The 16,147-nt window shown below is 42.9% G+C and overlaps 1 protein-coding gene and 1 long non-coding RNA gene across 2 annotated transcripts in view; one reads left to right on the top strand and one right to left on the bottom strand.

Annotated features, from left to right (window-relative positions):
- Positions 1–1,710: 1,710 nt before the first annotated feature.
- Ankrd34c (ankyrin repeat domain 34C) lies at positions 1,711–15,641 on the bottom strand. Its single transcript, XM_020186427.2, has 2 exons — positions 15,356–15,641; positions 1,711–6,568 (listed from the first exon to the last, which is right to left on the bottom strand). The coding sequence occupies exon 2, from the start codon at positions 6,522–6,524 to the stop codon at positions 4,917–4,919; it is 1,608 nt and encodes a 535-aa protein (XP_020042016.1). The 5' UTR covers positions 6,525–6,568; positions 15,356–15,641; the 3' UTR covers positions 1,711–4,916.
- The window catches only part of LOC141419194 (uncharacterized), a 79,130-nt gene continuing 77,641 nt past the window's right edge, over positions 14,659–16,147 (top strand). The window contains exon 1 of the long non-coding RNA XR_012443850.1: positions 14,659–14,943. This is a non-coding gene — a long non-coding RNA (uncharacterized lncRNA). The remainder of the gene's footprint in view (positions 14,944–16,147) is intronic.

Here is a 16,147-nt window from a genome sequence, read left to right as displayed (position 1 = left end):
AGATGCCTTTTCAATTTCATCATGGCTTTGATAAAATAGCTGAGAAAAACAACTTAAGGAACAAATTATTTAATTTTCTCACAGTTTCAGATGTCTTCACCCATTGTGGTGGGGAGGGCATGGCATAGCAGAGCAGTTCACATCATGGTGACCAAGAATCAAGAGAGAATACCTGTGCTAGTGGGCTTCTTCCTTCTTCCTTCAATCCACTCAGGTCCCAGCCTGTGGGATGGTGCCATGTTCAGGACAGCTCTTGCTCCCTTAGTTAATTGTCTCTGGAAATGTCCCCAGAGACATACCCAGAGGTACGCTTTGCCAATCTCCTAGGCACTTCTCAACCCAACCTAGTTGACAGTCAAGATGAACCACCACAGGTTACCTTCCTGCCAATCTTGACCCAGGACCATGTAGTCATTTCACTGTGAGGTTTTTCTCTGGAAAGGAACAAATTCCATTCAAGGGACTCCAAACTTCTAAACATTTTATCAGTCTTGGAATGAACTGTCTCCTCTGTTGTCAGCCACTTTACCCTTATCCCTCACCATTCTTTCTTCCTCCCGCATCACTTTCTCCTCTTCTGGGACTGTCAACAATATTGCTTCCTTAGATGATTTGGAAAATATTGGCTTCCCTTTCTTGAAGATAGTCATGGAGAAAGGGAAAAAGACATGCTAAAATCAGTCATTTGTCTTTTTTCTGTTAACTAACATTACTTTAGGGGAGAGCATAAGTGTAAAATTTAGACGTGTCCAGAGAATCACAGAACACTAAAGTTTAAGAGTGGTGGCACATACCGAGACAGGATTGCAAGTTTGAGGCCAGCATGAGCTACATATTGAGTTTAAGCCTGGCCTGGGAGTGGAGAGAGAGAGAGAAAGAGAGAGAGACCTTCCAGCTAGTCATTTTATACTTGCCACTCTTCACTCAAATAATAACTAACAGAAGTCAGCTTACATTCACATTGGTCATGATTAGAAACAGAGCCTAAGGAGGGGTGTCCAGTGTGTAAGGAAATATAGGCCCCAATATGACCATGTGGAGAAGAGTGATCTGGCCAAGAGATTCTTTATTGCCGGGTGGGAGAGGGAGAGAGCAGAGAGAGCCAAAAGAGAGAAACAGGAGGGGCAGGGGCTTAAATACCCCTCAGTGGGACTCAGCATGATCTGGTTGGTTAGGATCTTATGGTTCATGCTGATTGGAGGTTGGGGCAGAAGGAGGATTCAAGCTAGACTTGAGGCTGGACTGTGACCCTGGGAGGCAGGACCGTGACCCTGGAAAACAGAAGCTTAAGGGTGCAGTAAGAACTGAAACCTATCGGTGCCATTATTGCCAACACAGTGAATGTAACTCTGTACCACTAACAGGTGGCAGGTGCAGCCTTGGGGGAACCCATGCAGCAGAAGTGAGTGAAAATTTCACCCTTAAGAGTGGCAATACACCTTCTCATCCACTGCACTCCTTTTAACAGGAGAGAAACCATAACGCTTGCATAATCTAAAATTAAAATTGTGTAACTTAAATATTGCTTGCTGAAGTTGATGTTAGTTAGCAATCACATCAACTTCATCTCAAAAGAAAACATATATAAAGATAATATTTATCATTGTATGTCATGATATTTATCATTGTATGTCAAGATAATAAATTTATCATTGTATGTCAAGATATTTATCACTTCACTGAGAAAAAGGAGAAATACTATTGAAGGATTGTAATGTATCTTTTATTGACATATTAGAAACATTTAAATAGTTCCATAACATAGGCTTTTATATATCTTTGAGCACATCCTCAGCTTAAGACTAGGACAGAGCACTACAGAAAACCAGTATGGGCAGCACAGGAGATGTCTGAAGCACCAACACAAACAAAGAAGGAAGGTCAAACAAACCTGCCTGTGTAAGTTACCATTTACTTGACAAAGTCCTAAAAGAATTGGCAATGGTTTATGTCTTTTAAAAAAAAAGGCTTTGGAACTTCTAGAAGTTAAACCAAAGTTCCAGACTAAACTTTAGGCTCACACCCTGAATTATAGTTAACAACAGTCCAGAGAATCTTAAGTGGATACATTACTGAGTCTGTGGTTTGCTGCTAACTTTTGTAGTGATTCTAAAATTCCAAAGGAAAAGCTAATCTCTGACCTACAAAACATGTTTGAATCTAAAATATGCTTTCCCAAAGCATTTTTGTGAGGTTTGCTGACATGGACAAAATTGCTTATTTATGCATAAATAAAGCATTTTGTTAAAGTATTTTGGCCATTATACTAGTTTAGAACAGTCTAACTCAGCTAACACATCATCAGGAAGTGATGAAATCAGGTGCTACCCTTACTACTGTCTAGAGGAAGGCCAATGGAAAAGTCAAGACTGGCTGACACGGACAATGAGCAGCGTGACAGTACCTGATATCGTGCATTTTTGTAATGGACTAGCTAACCTGAATGAGCAACTCATCATGTTTGGTGTTTCACCTAAGCTAATTACTATGAATGTACCACAGTCACAATTTAGGATAAATTAGACTTCCAAATCTTAGCTAAAGGCTTAGAAAATCACACCTATACAATGTCTTGTTATCCCCACAGCTAGATACTAGTAGCAGAAGTTAGTTCAACTGGCACTAACAATAGCTGGAAAAGTACTTAAAAATGTGCAGCACGTAGAGAGAGTGTGTGTGTTTGTGACATTCTGAAAGCAATGGTTTTCTCTATGATTTTCTTTTTTAAAGCATTAGCTGTTCATTTGCCTGGAATCATGTCTACTTGGTAAGAATTGCTAACAATTTAATGACTCTGCAAACATTATGAGTTGTCCACACTAGACTGAGTTAAGGATTTTCACTACCTTATGTGCTTTTCTTCTCATTTTCTTCCCTTCCCTCAAAGTACAAAAAAAATTTAGTATTCTTATCTGTGTGTGTTTACTAAGGATCCTGAAGGCCGTACCTCCAATTGGCTTTGTGGTTCTTGATATGTTTCAACCAAGTGCACAGTAGTTCTCTAGAACACTAGTGATCAACCAAGGTATTGCCCCCAGGAGACATCTGGCCATGTCCAGAGATATTCTGGGTTGTCACAGACAACCCAGAGACATTCTGAGAGACAAGGTGCTACTGCCATCTAGTGAGTGGAGGCCAGAAATGCTACAATTCATCTACAACACACAGAGTGACAGCCCCCCATAACAAAGAATTATCCAGACCCAAATGTAGCAGTACAGAACTTTAGGAAATGTCTGCCCTAGAAGGAATAATTAAAAATAGCATTTTGTTTTATTTATAATTATTATTAATGCTTATGTTTGGGATATTTAGACACAGTTCTAGCAAATGTCTTTATAGCAATGATGTAGTATAGAGAATTTATGTGACTTTAAAAAAAACTTTACAAGTGCGTTTTTAGGAATCAGAATATAATATAATTGCAGGAATCTCTGGAGATGCTTGAACTTTCAGCTAGACTTTGCTCCACTTTGTGTAGGATATCATTTACTAGCTGAGATTTAGAGGTTTCAGGGGTATCAAGAAATAAACTTAGCTACCTATTAACCAATGACCTCTACCTGTGCCAGGCACAAAAGCAGCCAGGTTTACATATTGTGTCATTTAACCTCAGCACAATCTCAAAAGTAAACATTAGTAGCCCCATTTTCAAATGAAGGAACAGAGGCTCAGAGAAGTGTCGTTCTTTTCTCAAGATAATACTACTGGAAAATCATGAAACTGGCATGCAAACTCTATCAGAGTATCAGTCTTTACTCTTTCCTCTGTGTGATACTATTCATGGAAGTTACTGAGCTTTTAACCATAGAACAAATGCATCTCAGCAGCATGAGAGGAAATACAAATGGGAAAAAAAAACAGGAATATTCTCACCTAAAATATGGTTACATTACACCAAATACACTGAGTCTCTTCCCTCTTTGGGTTGGTTCAAAGTGTTGTAAAGGGTCCCTACTGCTTCCAGACAGAAAAGCATACTGTTTAGTCTGTACATGCCTTATCCCATCGCTTATCACTCTGGTTTTGGTAGACCTCATCATGTTCTTAAGACTGAATGGGGATCATTTCTTGTGGGCCTGTTGTCACCGTTGTGTCATGTTCTAGTCCAACTTAGTTAACTTTGATTTTTCTCATAAAATTTCTATACAGAGCCTGTCAGGGCAGGGAGCAAGGGAAAGTTTCATTTCTGGAGCGAGATTCATCTCTGTGGCTACCATGAGACATCAGAATGGGGCCCATGTCGATTGGATATTTGGAGACTCAGAGCACATCCAAGTGAGGATATGAACAAACTGGAGCTCTGAATAATCCAAATCATGCTTGACAGTGCTCACAAGACAGAAGGAGGTGGGGACCACATGCCAGGACCTCTTTGATGGGACAACAGTCTTCTACTCTACCAAATAGAACCCAGGTACCCAGATGAGTAGCTTAAGGATTGGCTTTGAGCTTTGCACATTCCAACTGACGTTAAAGCCTCATTTTCTTTTTAGGCACTTTATAGATTACAAATAACATATTTCAAATACCATCTTTTGATTTAAATTCATGTTTTCTGTTTGACAAAAATGTCTGGTGTTCACAGCTTAGCCCATTGTATTTGCTGTGTTACCTTCAAACTGCAAATATTCTTCCTTTGAAGAATTTTTTTCCTGTAATTTCATCTCCAAAACCCAATTATCTTGAGCTCTTTTTAAGTAGGCTTATTTCAGAATTTCACTTCTGAAATAATCCCAGGGTTTATTTCAGAAGTGAAGCAGCACCCTGACTCTATATCTTCCATATGGCCACACTCTGACATTAAGGAATGATCAACTACAGAAAACCTGCATGGTTGCATTGGTCTAGATTTTGGTCCCTTCCACAAACTATACAGATTTGTTGTGTGTGGGGGGAAGCATTTCTAAAAGTGTCTAGGTCATGATTTCTTCAAAGTCGGACAGCTGCCTCATCTGTTCGGCTTGCATAGAATGCCTTCTGAGCAGCTTCTTTTTGCTTCTCAAGTCAACTCTCTTTGGTGAGCTTGGAGCAGCAGGAACCATAGGTTTCAAGCCACTAGCAAGTGGTGAAGAAGGTTTAGTGCTAGATCTAATATCTGGGATAGGTGGGTTCAGATTCACATTTAAAGGTGGAAGAAAGCCAGGCCTAGTGTGAGAAATGCGGTCCAGTAGCAGAGTTCCAGAACCTCGTCTTTCTAAAAGATGTGGTGGCCTGCGACGCACTGAGCTGGGGGACGTGCTGGGCACAGCATCCAGGGACTCCCGAGAGCCATGGAAAAGAGACAAGTGGGAGCCATTGAGCTTCTTCCTATCTAAGGGTCCCTTGCCTGACTCAAGAGAAATGGAGTTGGGTGGGTCAGTCCCTGGCTGTAAATCTAAATCATAAAGGTCATTTTCCAGCCGTTTGAGGCATGTTGACTCTTTGAGAGTGGAGGTTCCTGATGGACACACGCTGCCCTTCTCTTGGTCAACAGGAAGTGTTCCTCTCCTGGCCAGACGTGGGTGAGAAGCCTGGCCTTTCTCGTAGGCTGCTTTCCAGGAAGCTGGTGCTGAAGAGGCTGGAACCTTCAGAACCTGCTCTGGTACCATGGGAAAAAGTGCAGGATCTTTGCCATCGATGCTGTTGGTTCTGGAGAGGGGCCCCCTCTTAGGAAAGGACATGTCACTGATGTTCCTGATGACCTCGTTATCCACACTGGCACTATGGGTCTCTTCCTGACGAGTGGAAGCCGCCAGCACAGAAGGTGCAATCAGGCCCCAGGGTTCAGACTGGAGCCTCTTCAGTTGGGGCAAACGGGCCCTTTTAAGATTACCAACCTTCCTGGTGGGTGACCCAGGCTCATTGAGGACCTTAGAGGTATTGCAACCACTTGGGTGTCCTGTTTGGAGACTGAAGATTTCATCATCCTCCTCATTGGGTGGAGAACCCAGGCCTGAAGCCTTCAGTTCAATGTCAGAAGGAGATGCACACAGTGGAGGTGACTGTCTGTCTACCACTTTGGGTGAAGGAGGAACATTAAGATACTGTTTGGTGGTTTTGGTGCCTGAAGATGATTTATCTGTTGTAATAATAATCACTTCCTTCCCTTTGGCTTTGCAGGCATCAAGGAGATGTTTCAAGGCATCCTTGTCATCTGCATTTATTGCATAAACCAGGGCTGAAGCCCCAGTGCGATCCTCAAGGCTGGGGTCAGCACCATTCTCCAGCAATAAGGAGACCACCTCTCCCCCAGCTCTTCTGATGCAGGCATGTATGAGAGCAGTCTTTCCAGACTTATCCTGGATATTGGGATCTGCCCTGTTGTCCAACAAGTACTTCACCATCTTGGACTTGCTGATGCTTTGCTGGTCTACATGTTTGGTGATGCACGCCACCATGAGAGCTGTTTCACCTTTGTCATTGCTTTCATTGATGTAAGCTCCCCCTTCTAGGAGGAGTCTGGTCAACCGGAGCCTCCCCAGCCACACAGCCTTTAACAGGGAGTTTCCATCAGTCCTCAACTCTGTGTCATCATCCATCATATTGGCAGCAGCTTAGACCATCTGAGCCCCAGGGGAAATCAGACCTAGCGAGGGAAGAAGAGGGGAAAATGTTACATATTCTGTCTTCAATCTGTGCAGCCTAGTTGTTACAGAGTCTAGGTATAGCTATATCCCAGCCCCATACAAAGCTGTGTTACCTTGGCTAAGTTATTTAACATCTCTGACTGAGCTGCTGCATCCATAATGTCTATGCTGGTGGGGAGGGAGATTGCAGAAATGTACTTCATAGAGTCATTCATCCTGAAGATTGCATAGGATGGAGTGTATAAAACACTTAACCTCATGAAAAGTACTTAACATAATGCCTATCATAGTAACTATTTTTAAAATTCAAGATATTATTGTGATACCTATATAACACTTACTTATCACAAATGTAGAAATCTAAGTTCCTTAAGGAAATATTTGTGCCTGTCTTGTTCACTGCTCTCCTCAGTGTTTAGCAATGGTTCATACATGAAGTTCTTTTCTCTTCTTCTTCTTCTCTCTGTCTCTGTGGCTCTCTCTGTCTCTCTGTCTCTGTCTCTCTCACATATACACACATATGTGCAGGTGGCCACAGTTCATCTCTCTTCTCTATCCACCATTGTAATCATTTTCATTCTTCAGTGTTCTACTAATGGCTGTGTTAAAGTCTTCCACATTACTTCACAGTCTCTAAACTCTAGATATTTGAAGCAGGAATTCAAGGACTAGCTAAGTGAAAGGGAATATCCAGAAAATGTGCTTCCTTCCATCCCATCAAGGGAGTCCTTCATCCCCTGACCCCAACTCACCTAGGCAGCATGATCCCCCTGCAACTTCAGTCCTTGTCATACTCCACCTACCTTAAGCTTCATTCTTTCTCATGCACCACTTCAATTTCTTTTTTCCTCTTGGCATTGTTCATATTTCTAACAGTAAGGCCTTCCTGCTCTTCTTTAATTATTCATCATCCTCAAAACTTCAGCTCAAATGTTACTTCCTTTGTAATCAAGAGGAAAATCACTCAAGATCCAAGAGGGAACATTGAGTAAAATGACAGTGACTCATATCCAGACTATATAAATATAGAATTCCTACAAGTCACTTCCTTCAAAAGAGGATACACAAATGACCAATAAGCACATAAAAAGGCACTCAGCCTTGTTAGCAATCAAGGAAAATCAAATTAAAGCACAATGAGATACCACTACACCCTCACCAGAATGGCTAAAATTAGACAGACTGACAGTATTGAGGATGGATGAGGTGGAAAATAACAGGAACCTGCTGGAAGTAGGAAGTAAAACTGGTGCCACTAAACTTAAGCCTACCCTCTGACCCAGTAATTCCATACCTAGGTTGATACCTGTGCTAGACTGTAAAACATGGCCACAATGTTCTCCCATCCTGGTATGTATGTGAAGAGTTGGTCCTGTGACTTGCTTTGGCCAAAAAAGTGAGGCAACATATGTGGCTTTTGAGGCAAAGCCTCTATAGACTTGAAGCTTCTGAGATTGCTGTCATGGAATCTAGCTGCCATGTAAGGAATCTGAGTTGTTTCACTAGAAAAGGCTGTGGGGCTTTAACTGATAATCCAAGTAGCTGCCAGAATGTGGGTGAGACCAACTTCGACCATCTGACTCCAGCCAGCTCCCAGATGATTGCAACTAGATGGATGAACCCAATGGAGGCCAGCAGAAGAACTATCCAAAGCTTGTGTCAAATTCCAGAAATATGAGTAAATAGATAGTTATTGTGTTAAGTCAATCACTTGGGGATGGTTTATTCACAGTAAGGATTACTAATAAATATGTAAAAGAAAAGACATCGATAACATTATTCATAAAAGTCCAAAACTGGAAACAACTCATCAAGAAGGAAATAAATTATAGATTGCTTGTACACACAACACACCCAAAGTGCAAATCAGACACAATAGATCTTGGGTCCTAATACTTGGCTCAGAACTCTGAGCAACTAGAAGTAGGAGAACTGTCTTTTCTCTGTTGCCAACTGTGTGACGATTGGAAAGTGGATAAAGTAAAAAAAAAAAATGGTGAAAAGGAGGAAGAGAAAAATGTAAGGAAGACAGGAAGGAAGATACCTGGATTAGCATTTATGTTGCATGTGGCGCAAATTATATGCCTCTAGGCTAGCTCAAAGTCAGGAAAAGGAAGGAGGGAACAAAGAAGATAGTGTATCTAGAAGACTGCTTCTCTCCCTTTACTTGGAATCAATGGTCTTGTCCCTTCTCAAATCTCCCCCAGCACCTAAGGAAGGAGCAGGACCAAAGTTAATCATCCAAGTCTTTCTGTTCCTTCTGACCATCCCACCCACAGATACAACATTTCTTGTGCTTTAAGCTGTTCTGCAGGTTGTCTATCACAATCTGCTCTGTAGGACTCTCCACTCAATTTTTTGGGGGGGTGGAACTGGAATTTGAATTTGGGGCTTTATGTTTGCAAAACAGGTGCTCTACTGCTTGAGCCACACCTCTAGTCCATTTTACTCTGCTTATTTTTGGAGATGGGGGTTTCTTGAACTATTTTCCTGGGCTGGCCTCAAACTTCAATCCACCCAATCTCAGCCTCCCAAGTAGTTAGGATTGCAGGCAGGAGCCACCAGCACCTGGCCTCCACTGAAGTTCTTTAAATGACAAAAATACAAGCATTTTGTTTGAGGACAGAATCAGGTCCTTACTTCATTCTTTCAGCTCAGATCAAATGTGCTGGGATAATGTTAAATGTTGGGGTGCTGCATGTAGTTTTAGTTTGAACTTCATTTCAAGAATAGTGGAGTTACAAGACTTCTGTTTGCATGGCCAGCTGACAATAGCCTTACAAATTACACCATCCCAGATTTGCATAGCACGTCTATGTCTCCCCTCTTGGTATTAGTCACTTGTCTTGCCTTCTGGCCTGAGAAGAAGAAGAAAAGTTTAGCAAAAGCCAAACTTTTCAGACAGTCTGAGAGTCAGGTCACTGCTGCCCTGTCGCTGTCACAGCAGTGACTGACCAGGATAAACTGACTGTGATGTGATTTTCTATAGCAGCTGCCTGGGGAGTCCAGGTCACTCAATCCAAAAGGTGTGAGGAGTTGATCCTTTGCAGAATCAATGTTGGCCAATAAGAGGTTGGGATGGAAAAGAGATATTCAGTAAACTCTTCTCCCTTTCTTTGTGCAATAGCCTGTTCCAAATTGAAATAGATTATGCAGCTTTCACAGGACCACACAATCAGTGCACTTGTGAAACCATGGCTAGCTCAACAACATGTCCAATTATATTCACTCATCCTTCCTCCTGGCCTCATTTTTCATTTCCCTTCATTCCTACTTCCTAGGGAGTAATGACCCAACAAGATGTTAATACGTATGTTTTGGTCTCAGACTGATGCCAAATGTCTTTATTGAACCACAAAAACATCCCTTTCAACTTAAAAAACTAAATTCTCCCAAAACTAATGAACCAATGAAGAAATGGGCAAGTGAACTAACCAGAACTTTCTCAAAAGAAGAAATTCAAATGGCCAAAAAACACATGAAAAAACGCTCACCATCCCTAGCAATAAAGGAAATGCAAATTAAAACCACACTAAGATTCCACCTCACCCCTGTTAGAATAGCCATCATCAGCAACACCATCAACAGGTGTTGGCGAGGATGCAGGGAAAAAGGAGCCCTCTTACACTGCTCGTGGGAATGTAAACTAGTACAACCACTCTGGAAAAAAATTTGGAGGCTACTTAAAAAGCTAGACATTGATCTACCATTTGATACAGCAATAACACTCTTGGGGATATACCCAAAAGACTGTGACACAGGTTACTCCAGAGGCACCTGCACACCCATGTTTATTGCGGCACTATTCACAATAGCCAAATTATGGAAACAGCCAAGATGCCCCACCACTGACGAATGGATTAAGAAAATGTGGTATCTATACACAATGGAATTTTATGCAGCCATGAAGAAGAACGAAATGTTATCATTCGCTGGTAAATGGATGGAATTGGAGAACATCATTCTGAGTGAGGTTAGCCTGGCCCAAAAGACCAAAAATCGTATGTTCTCCCTCATATGTGGACATTAGATCAAGGGCAAACACAACAATGGGATTAGACTATGAGCACATGATAAAAGCGAGAGCACACAAGGGAGGGGTGAGGATAGGTAAGACACCTAAAAAACTAGCTAGCATTTGTTGCCCTTAACGCAGAGAAACTAAAGCAGATACCTTAAAAGCAACTGAGGCCAGAGGAAAAGGGGACCAGGAACTAGTTCAACAAAGGTTCCCCCCATCCATGGATGGGGAAGCTGAAGTCAGTAAAGAGTGGCTCACCTATGGTCACGATCAGTGAGTCATTTTGGAGTTCTCTTGCCAGCTCACAGTGACCCCTTCATTCTGCTTTTGGTAGATAAGTTCATATTATTTGACTATGTGATCACCTGACTCAATCGTGAGTAGAATTTGAAATTGAGACTAGAAATACAAGTTACCCTGTGCTATTTGTAGGAATTGAACTATTGGGAACTCTGGAGGTGAGGTTGCATTTGTGGGTTAGTCTCATGCACATAGGGAGAAGTGTGATGTAAACATACCAAGAAGCTGAGATGAGAGTTGGAGAGAGAACTCCTTGCTCCCTTCTGAACTTTACCTACCTCTAGAGTGCATGAACACTCTTGAAATCTTTCAGAAATTGGAATGGTTTTGTTTCTGATATGCTGAATTAATTTCTGGTACTTATCATATAACCTTGACTAAGACACCAATATGACTTACTCATTCATTCATTTCAATCACACATTTGACTATCTACTCCACTCTAGTTGTTCAGGATAAAGAGATGTATGAAATGCAGAAACAACTACTAGGGTACTTAGAACCCAGAGAGAAGACAGATATATATTTTAGCAATAAAAAATGTGGTATACTTTCCATGTACTGAGCAATGTACCAAATACTGTATACTATGTAATTTAATCCTTACAAACCTATGAGATAGATACTATTATCTCTGTTTTATCAGAAATGAAACAGAGCCTCAAGAAGGTAAAGTCACTTACCCAAATCACCCATGCAGTATGCTGTGAAGCTGGAATTCAAATCCAGGCAGTTTTACTCCAAAATCCATGGTCTTGGCCTCTACGTGAAATCATTGTAGTTCAGAGTACTAAGTTCCAGAATAGAAGTCAAACATACAGCAGAGAGAATGAGTGCCATGAGGTACTGGAAGTTCAGATTAGGGAAAGATTCATAAGGAGAAAACAATTGAGCTAGCTCTTGAAGAAAAGGAGTGGAAGCTTGTTGAAGGGGTAAGGCATTATACTTAGGGGTAACTACAAGTTCCAAGGCAAAAAGTTAGCACAGCACAGACATTTTGAAAACTTCATAGTTAGCGGAGAGTCATATAGAAAGGGGGAGATGCATTGATGGAACAAGAAAATATCAGGAGGTCTATAGAGATCAAATACAAGGTTCTTTATAGCCTTGTTCTGCAGGCTAATGCTCAGTATGAGAAATAAGGAACCAGTAAAAAGTTTTAAGGAAGAGAGTGACATGAACATTGGCTGTAGTATGAGAGATGGACTGGGGTTGCAGGGCCACCTAAGAGCCTCCAGGAGACTAAAAAGATCTGAGCCACCGCATAAGGAGGCTGAGGAAGAAGCAAGCTGGAGGGATGTATTCAATGTAGAATTGAATAGAGGTGCTTTAGATGTGAAGCTCAACCAAAATCAAATTTCCTTTCACTTGAGGATTTATCTCCTATTGTATGTCACAGAACATACACATTCAGAACACCTAATGCTGGAAAGACTAGACGCCTTAGGGGGTCTCCAAGCTTATTTGAGGGAAAGGAAGCAATCCTCACTGAAATCAGCTGACATGTCTCCAGAATTTTGAAATCCCATCACTTTTACTGCTCTAGGCACCATGTTTTGATCTTAAAAACTTAGCAACTCCAAAGCAATTCTTTTTCATGTGTTTCAGAAGGGCAAACTGTGAAGTGAGCAAAGTTTGCTTGATTCCTCATCTCCTCTCTAATGATAGCTAATATGCCTTCCAATGGCACTGTGGCTAAGAAGAAATACTGAAGCCTAAATATCATCAACATCCAAAATTAAAATGATGTCTTCTTTAACAAAGACAGTAGATGGATGCTTAGTCTTGAAGTCCTTTGACTATTTTATTGTACACAAAACTATGAAAGTCTTACATTTTTTAAACTGAGAAGAGCTATCTTGCTTGGTTTTCATGCCTTAGGAAGAAAAGAGACAGGAATTGGACCTTCCATTTCTCTGAATCCAGGTTATTTTACACCCAGGCCTTCTAGATCTTTGGCCTGAGTAGTATAAACCAAGGCTGTAAATTAAAGGTCTGAGAACCACTGGCGCCCACAGACATGTACTGTTCTACCGGCACTGTGTTTTAATTTTTTTACTTGAATGTAAGATGGAATAGTTTCTGTTCAGTTTGCAAAGAACCTGCCATCCTCTATAGTCTCAGAATGGCCAGATTCTCACAGTTACTTTCCTGGCTTATGTAGGATTGTGGGTTTGTGTATAAGAGGAAAGTATATGATATAGAAGTCCTGACACTGTGGTTTTGTGCTTTCTGTGACATTCTAGCCGCTCACTTCTTCAGAGTTGTCAGAAGGCTCAAATACATCAATAGATGTGGAAGCCCTATTTGTAAACCTCAAAATACAGGGTGCTCAAGTAAATTATAAATTGTATAACTAACAGCTACTTCAGCAAAGATGCAATGCCTTTCACTTTATTGTCATCCTCTTAAGTGACAGTGACATTGGATTCCCAGTTATTCACCTTTGTTTAGCATGGTAGCAGATCTTTTGCATTATGCAAAAGAGAAATGTCTACAGAGATTTTGTAAATGTTTTCAAAGTTCCTCATGCCCCTAACCCCCCCCCAAAAAAAGCCCAGATGTTTACCTTATTGTACCCAATGAGCCAGAGCAAGAGTCTAGGATTTTACAATATACCTATTTTTATTTGTTTTGCTTCTGGCTATAGCCTTTATCGTCTTTCTCCTCTACTTGCTCACTTACTACTATAAACAGGATGTAAATCTGACATCCTGTGAATATTATAAATTGTTTTGAATTCTTGTGGAATAGAATCACTGAATATTTATAATGTTGATCCAAAAACGGTTTAAAATAATCAATTTTACATACTTGTCATACTTGTCTAGATATACTTTTAGTACTGAAATTTCCCCAGTAGTCCAAGCTCCTAAGAGAGTGCCAATCCACAGTGGGAGGACTGTAGGGTAGAGATGCAGGAGGCCTGCATTCAGATCCCAGCTCTGCTATTAGGGACCTGAGTAATTTAGGACAAGCATCATTTTACCAAATGAGTAGAATAACTCCAGTCCTCTACTTTACAGGATTGTTATAAGGATAGGCAGTATGTGAATTACCTGAAGAAAAAACTGACGGTATTATCACACTGGATTAAGTTTATCCAGAATTCCTACCAAGGAGGCCTGCTCTGAGCCCAACCCCTACTGTGTGCCAACACTCTTCTCTTCCACTTACCTGCTCTCTCCTTTCTAGCCCCCTCCCCACAATCTGCAGCTTGCTGAGAATTTCCACATGCATGATCCTTGTGACTGCCCTCTTTCTGCCCTTCTGCAAGGGAAGTAGTAATTTCCTAGTTAATACATTTAGTAATTTTGTCCAAGGGCACACGTTTTTAAGTACTACACCTTTGATACAACTCTGCTCCTCTAATGTCAAGTTCAGAGCCATTTCACGGAGGCATATCCTCCCACTGCTGGCATGGAGCTCAAGGATGCAGTCAGAACATTTGCTGTTTGCATAAACTTAGGCAAATTTGTCAGCTTGTCTCAACTCAGTTTTCTCATCCGTGAAATGGGGGTAACAATGGTACACAAATAGCACATCCTGGTGTGCTATAAAAATTAAATAACCCATGTAGAGCATTTGGCACAGGGTCTTGGCACACGGTGAAAGCTTTTTAAATGTTACATGACTGAAGAAGTTTGGGTGCACCTGCCAAAATCCAGGAGGCTACGTCGTTCAGCTGCAGCATTTGCAGAAGCTTGGAAGGATATCTTTATACTCCGCCTCTTCCTTCTGCAGTCACGGGAAGCAGTTAGAAACAGATTTAAAAAAAAAAAAAATGAGCTCCACGTTTGCTTTTGCGATTCGAGAGTCCTCTATCGCCGAGCTGGGGGCGTCGTTACGTAGCCGCCCACCGCGCATAGCGGTGGCCTGGGACCAGAAGCAGCAAGGCGCGTGGCTCACTGCTCCTTGGGGGGCCGGACGCTGTCCGAGGTGCTGAAACCCGGGGCTGCGGCCGCGCCTGCAGTGTGTGCGGCGTGCGTTGGGGCCAGCGTCTGTGGGCATCTTCCAGAAGGCCGCGCATGGGGGTCAGGTGAAGCCAGGGCGGTAAGTGCTTCTCCCACCATTTCTCAGGAGTGCTTGAATGCATACTCTTTGCAATTTTCAGGATCATCACCTCTCACCGCCCACTCCTCACAGATTTCTGCAAAAATGTCAGACTTTGCTCCCCCACTCAGTTCGCGTAAATACCCAGACGGCCATCATCACCCAGTCGCGCTCCGCAACCATTCTAAAATCCAGGCCCCTACGCATCTCGTCCCCACGCGTTAAGGCAAAAATAACAAGATAAAAAATTGAATCCGCCTTCGATTCCAGTCTCCCACAATTTCCTGTGATAAAAGCAGCTTCTCTCCCACCAGTCTCCGCCCCCTATCTTGGCAAAACAGTATGGACTTACTTCCTGGGAGCTTGAGGTTCCATTTAGATGACCAGTGGAAACCCCCAAGGATGCACTTACCTGGTGGGGACGCTCACCACGCGAAGCCATCTGGCTCCAGCCCACGGGCAGTGCCATGACTTCCAAAGCACCTCCAGCGACGGCTGCAGGTTGGCTGCGGGAGGGCGCTGCCAGGTTGCACCGGCTTCAAAAGCTGGGGCTAGCTAGGGCCTCTCGGGTCTTTGAGTGACTCGCCCAAAACTTCTTCAGCCATACAGTTAGTCCTTCGAATTGCTCCTCTAAGTTGTTTTATGAATGGGGGAGATTATTTTTTTTAAGAGAAGGAAGCGTGGAAACAAGACGAGCATTGCCCCCTCCCTGCTCTCCCCCCCGCCCACCACCCCACACACTCCGGTCTCGATCTGCTGGTTTGCGGGTCTCCTGCGCAGCCCAGCCCTGCAGCTCGGTCTCCGGCGGGCTCTGCTGGCTGACGAGGCGCTGCTGCCCGCTGGCTCCGGAGAGGGCTGTGTGGGTGTGTGTGCCGCGAGCGCGGAGGAAGGAGGGGCGCGGGGGTGGGGAGGGCCTACCTGCGGCTGCTGGGGGAGGCGCGGCTGCCCGCCCCCGGCCCGGCTCTAGGCGGGATCGCACTCGCCCTACGGCTTCGTAAGTGCCCTAGACCCCCGCGCGGTGGGCGCGCGTCCAGCCGGTTTCCAAAGTCAATCGCGCGGGTGTTAGACCCGGGTAAGGGTGCGAATTCGAGTTTCCGTTTTTCGTTCTGTGGTCTGGCTTGCTCGGATTCCTTCACAAACGCCTTAGGATCTCAGGATGAACGCCCACAGTGTGAGAAGGACAGGGTGGCCCTCTAAACTTAGG

The sequence above is a fragment of the Castor canadensis genome, chromosome 19 (genome assembly GCF_047511655.1).
Source record: "Castor canadensis chromosome 19, mCasCan1.hap1v2, whole genome shotgun sequence".
In the NCBI taxonomy this organism is placed as follows: Eukaryota; Metazoa; Chordata; class Mammalia; order Rodentia; family Castoridae; genus Castor; species Castor canadensis.
Note: the sequence above shows the minus strand (reverse complement) of the source record. Positions and strands in the feature narration are given on the sequence as shown.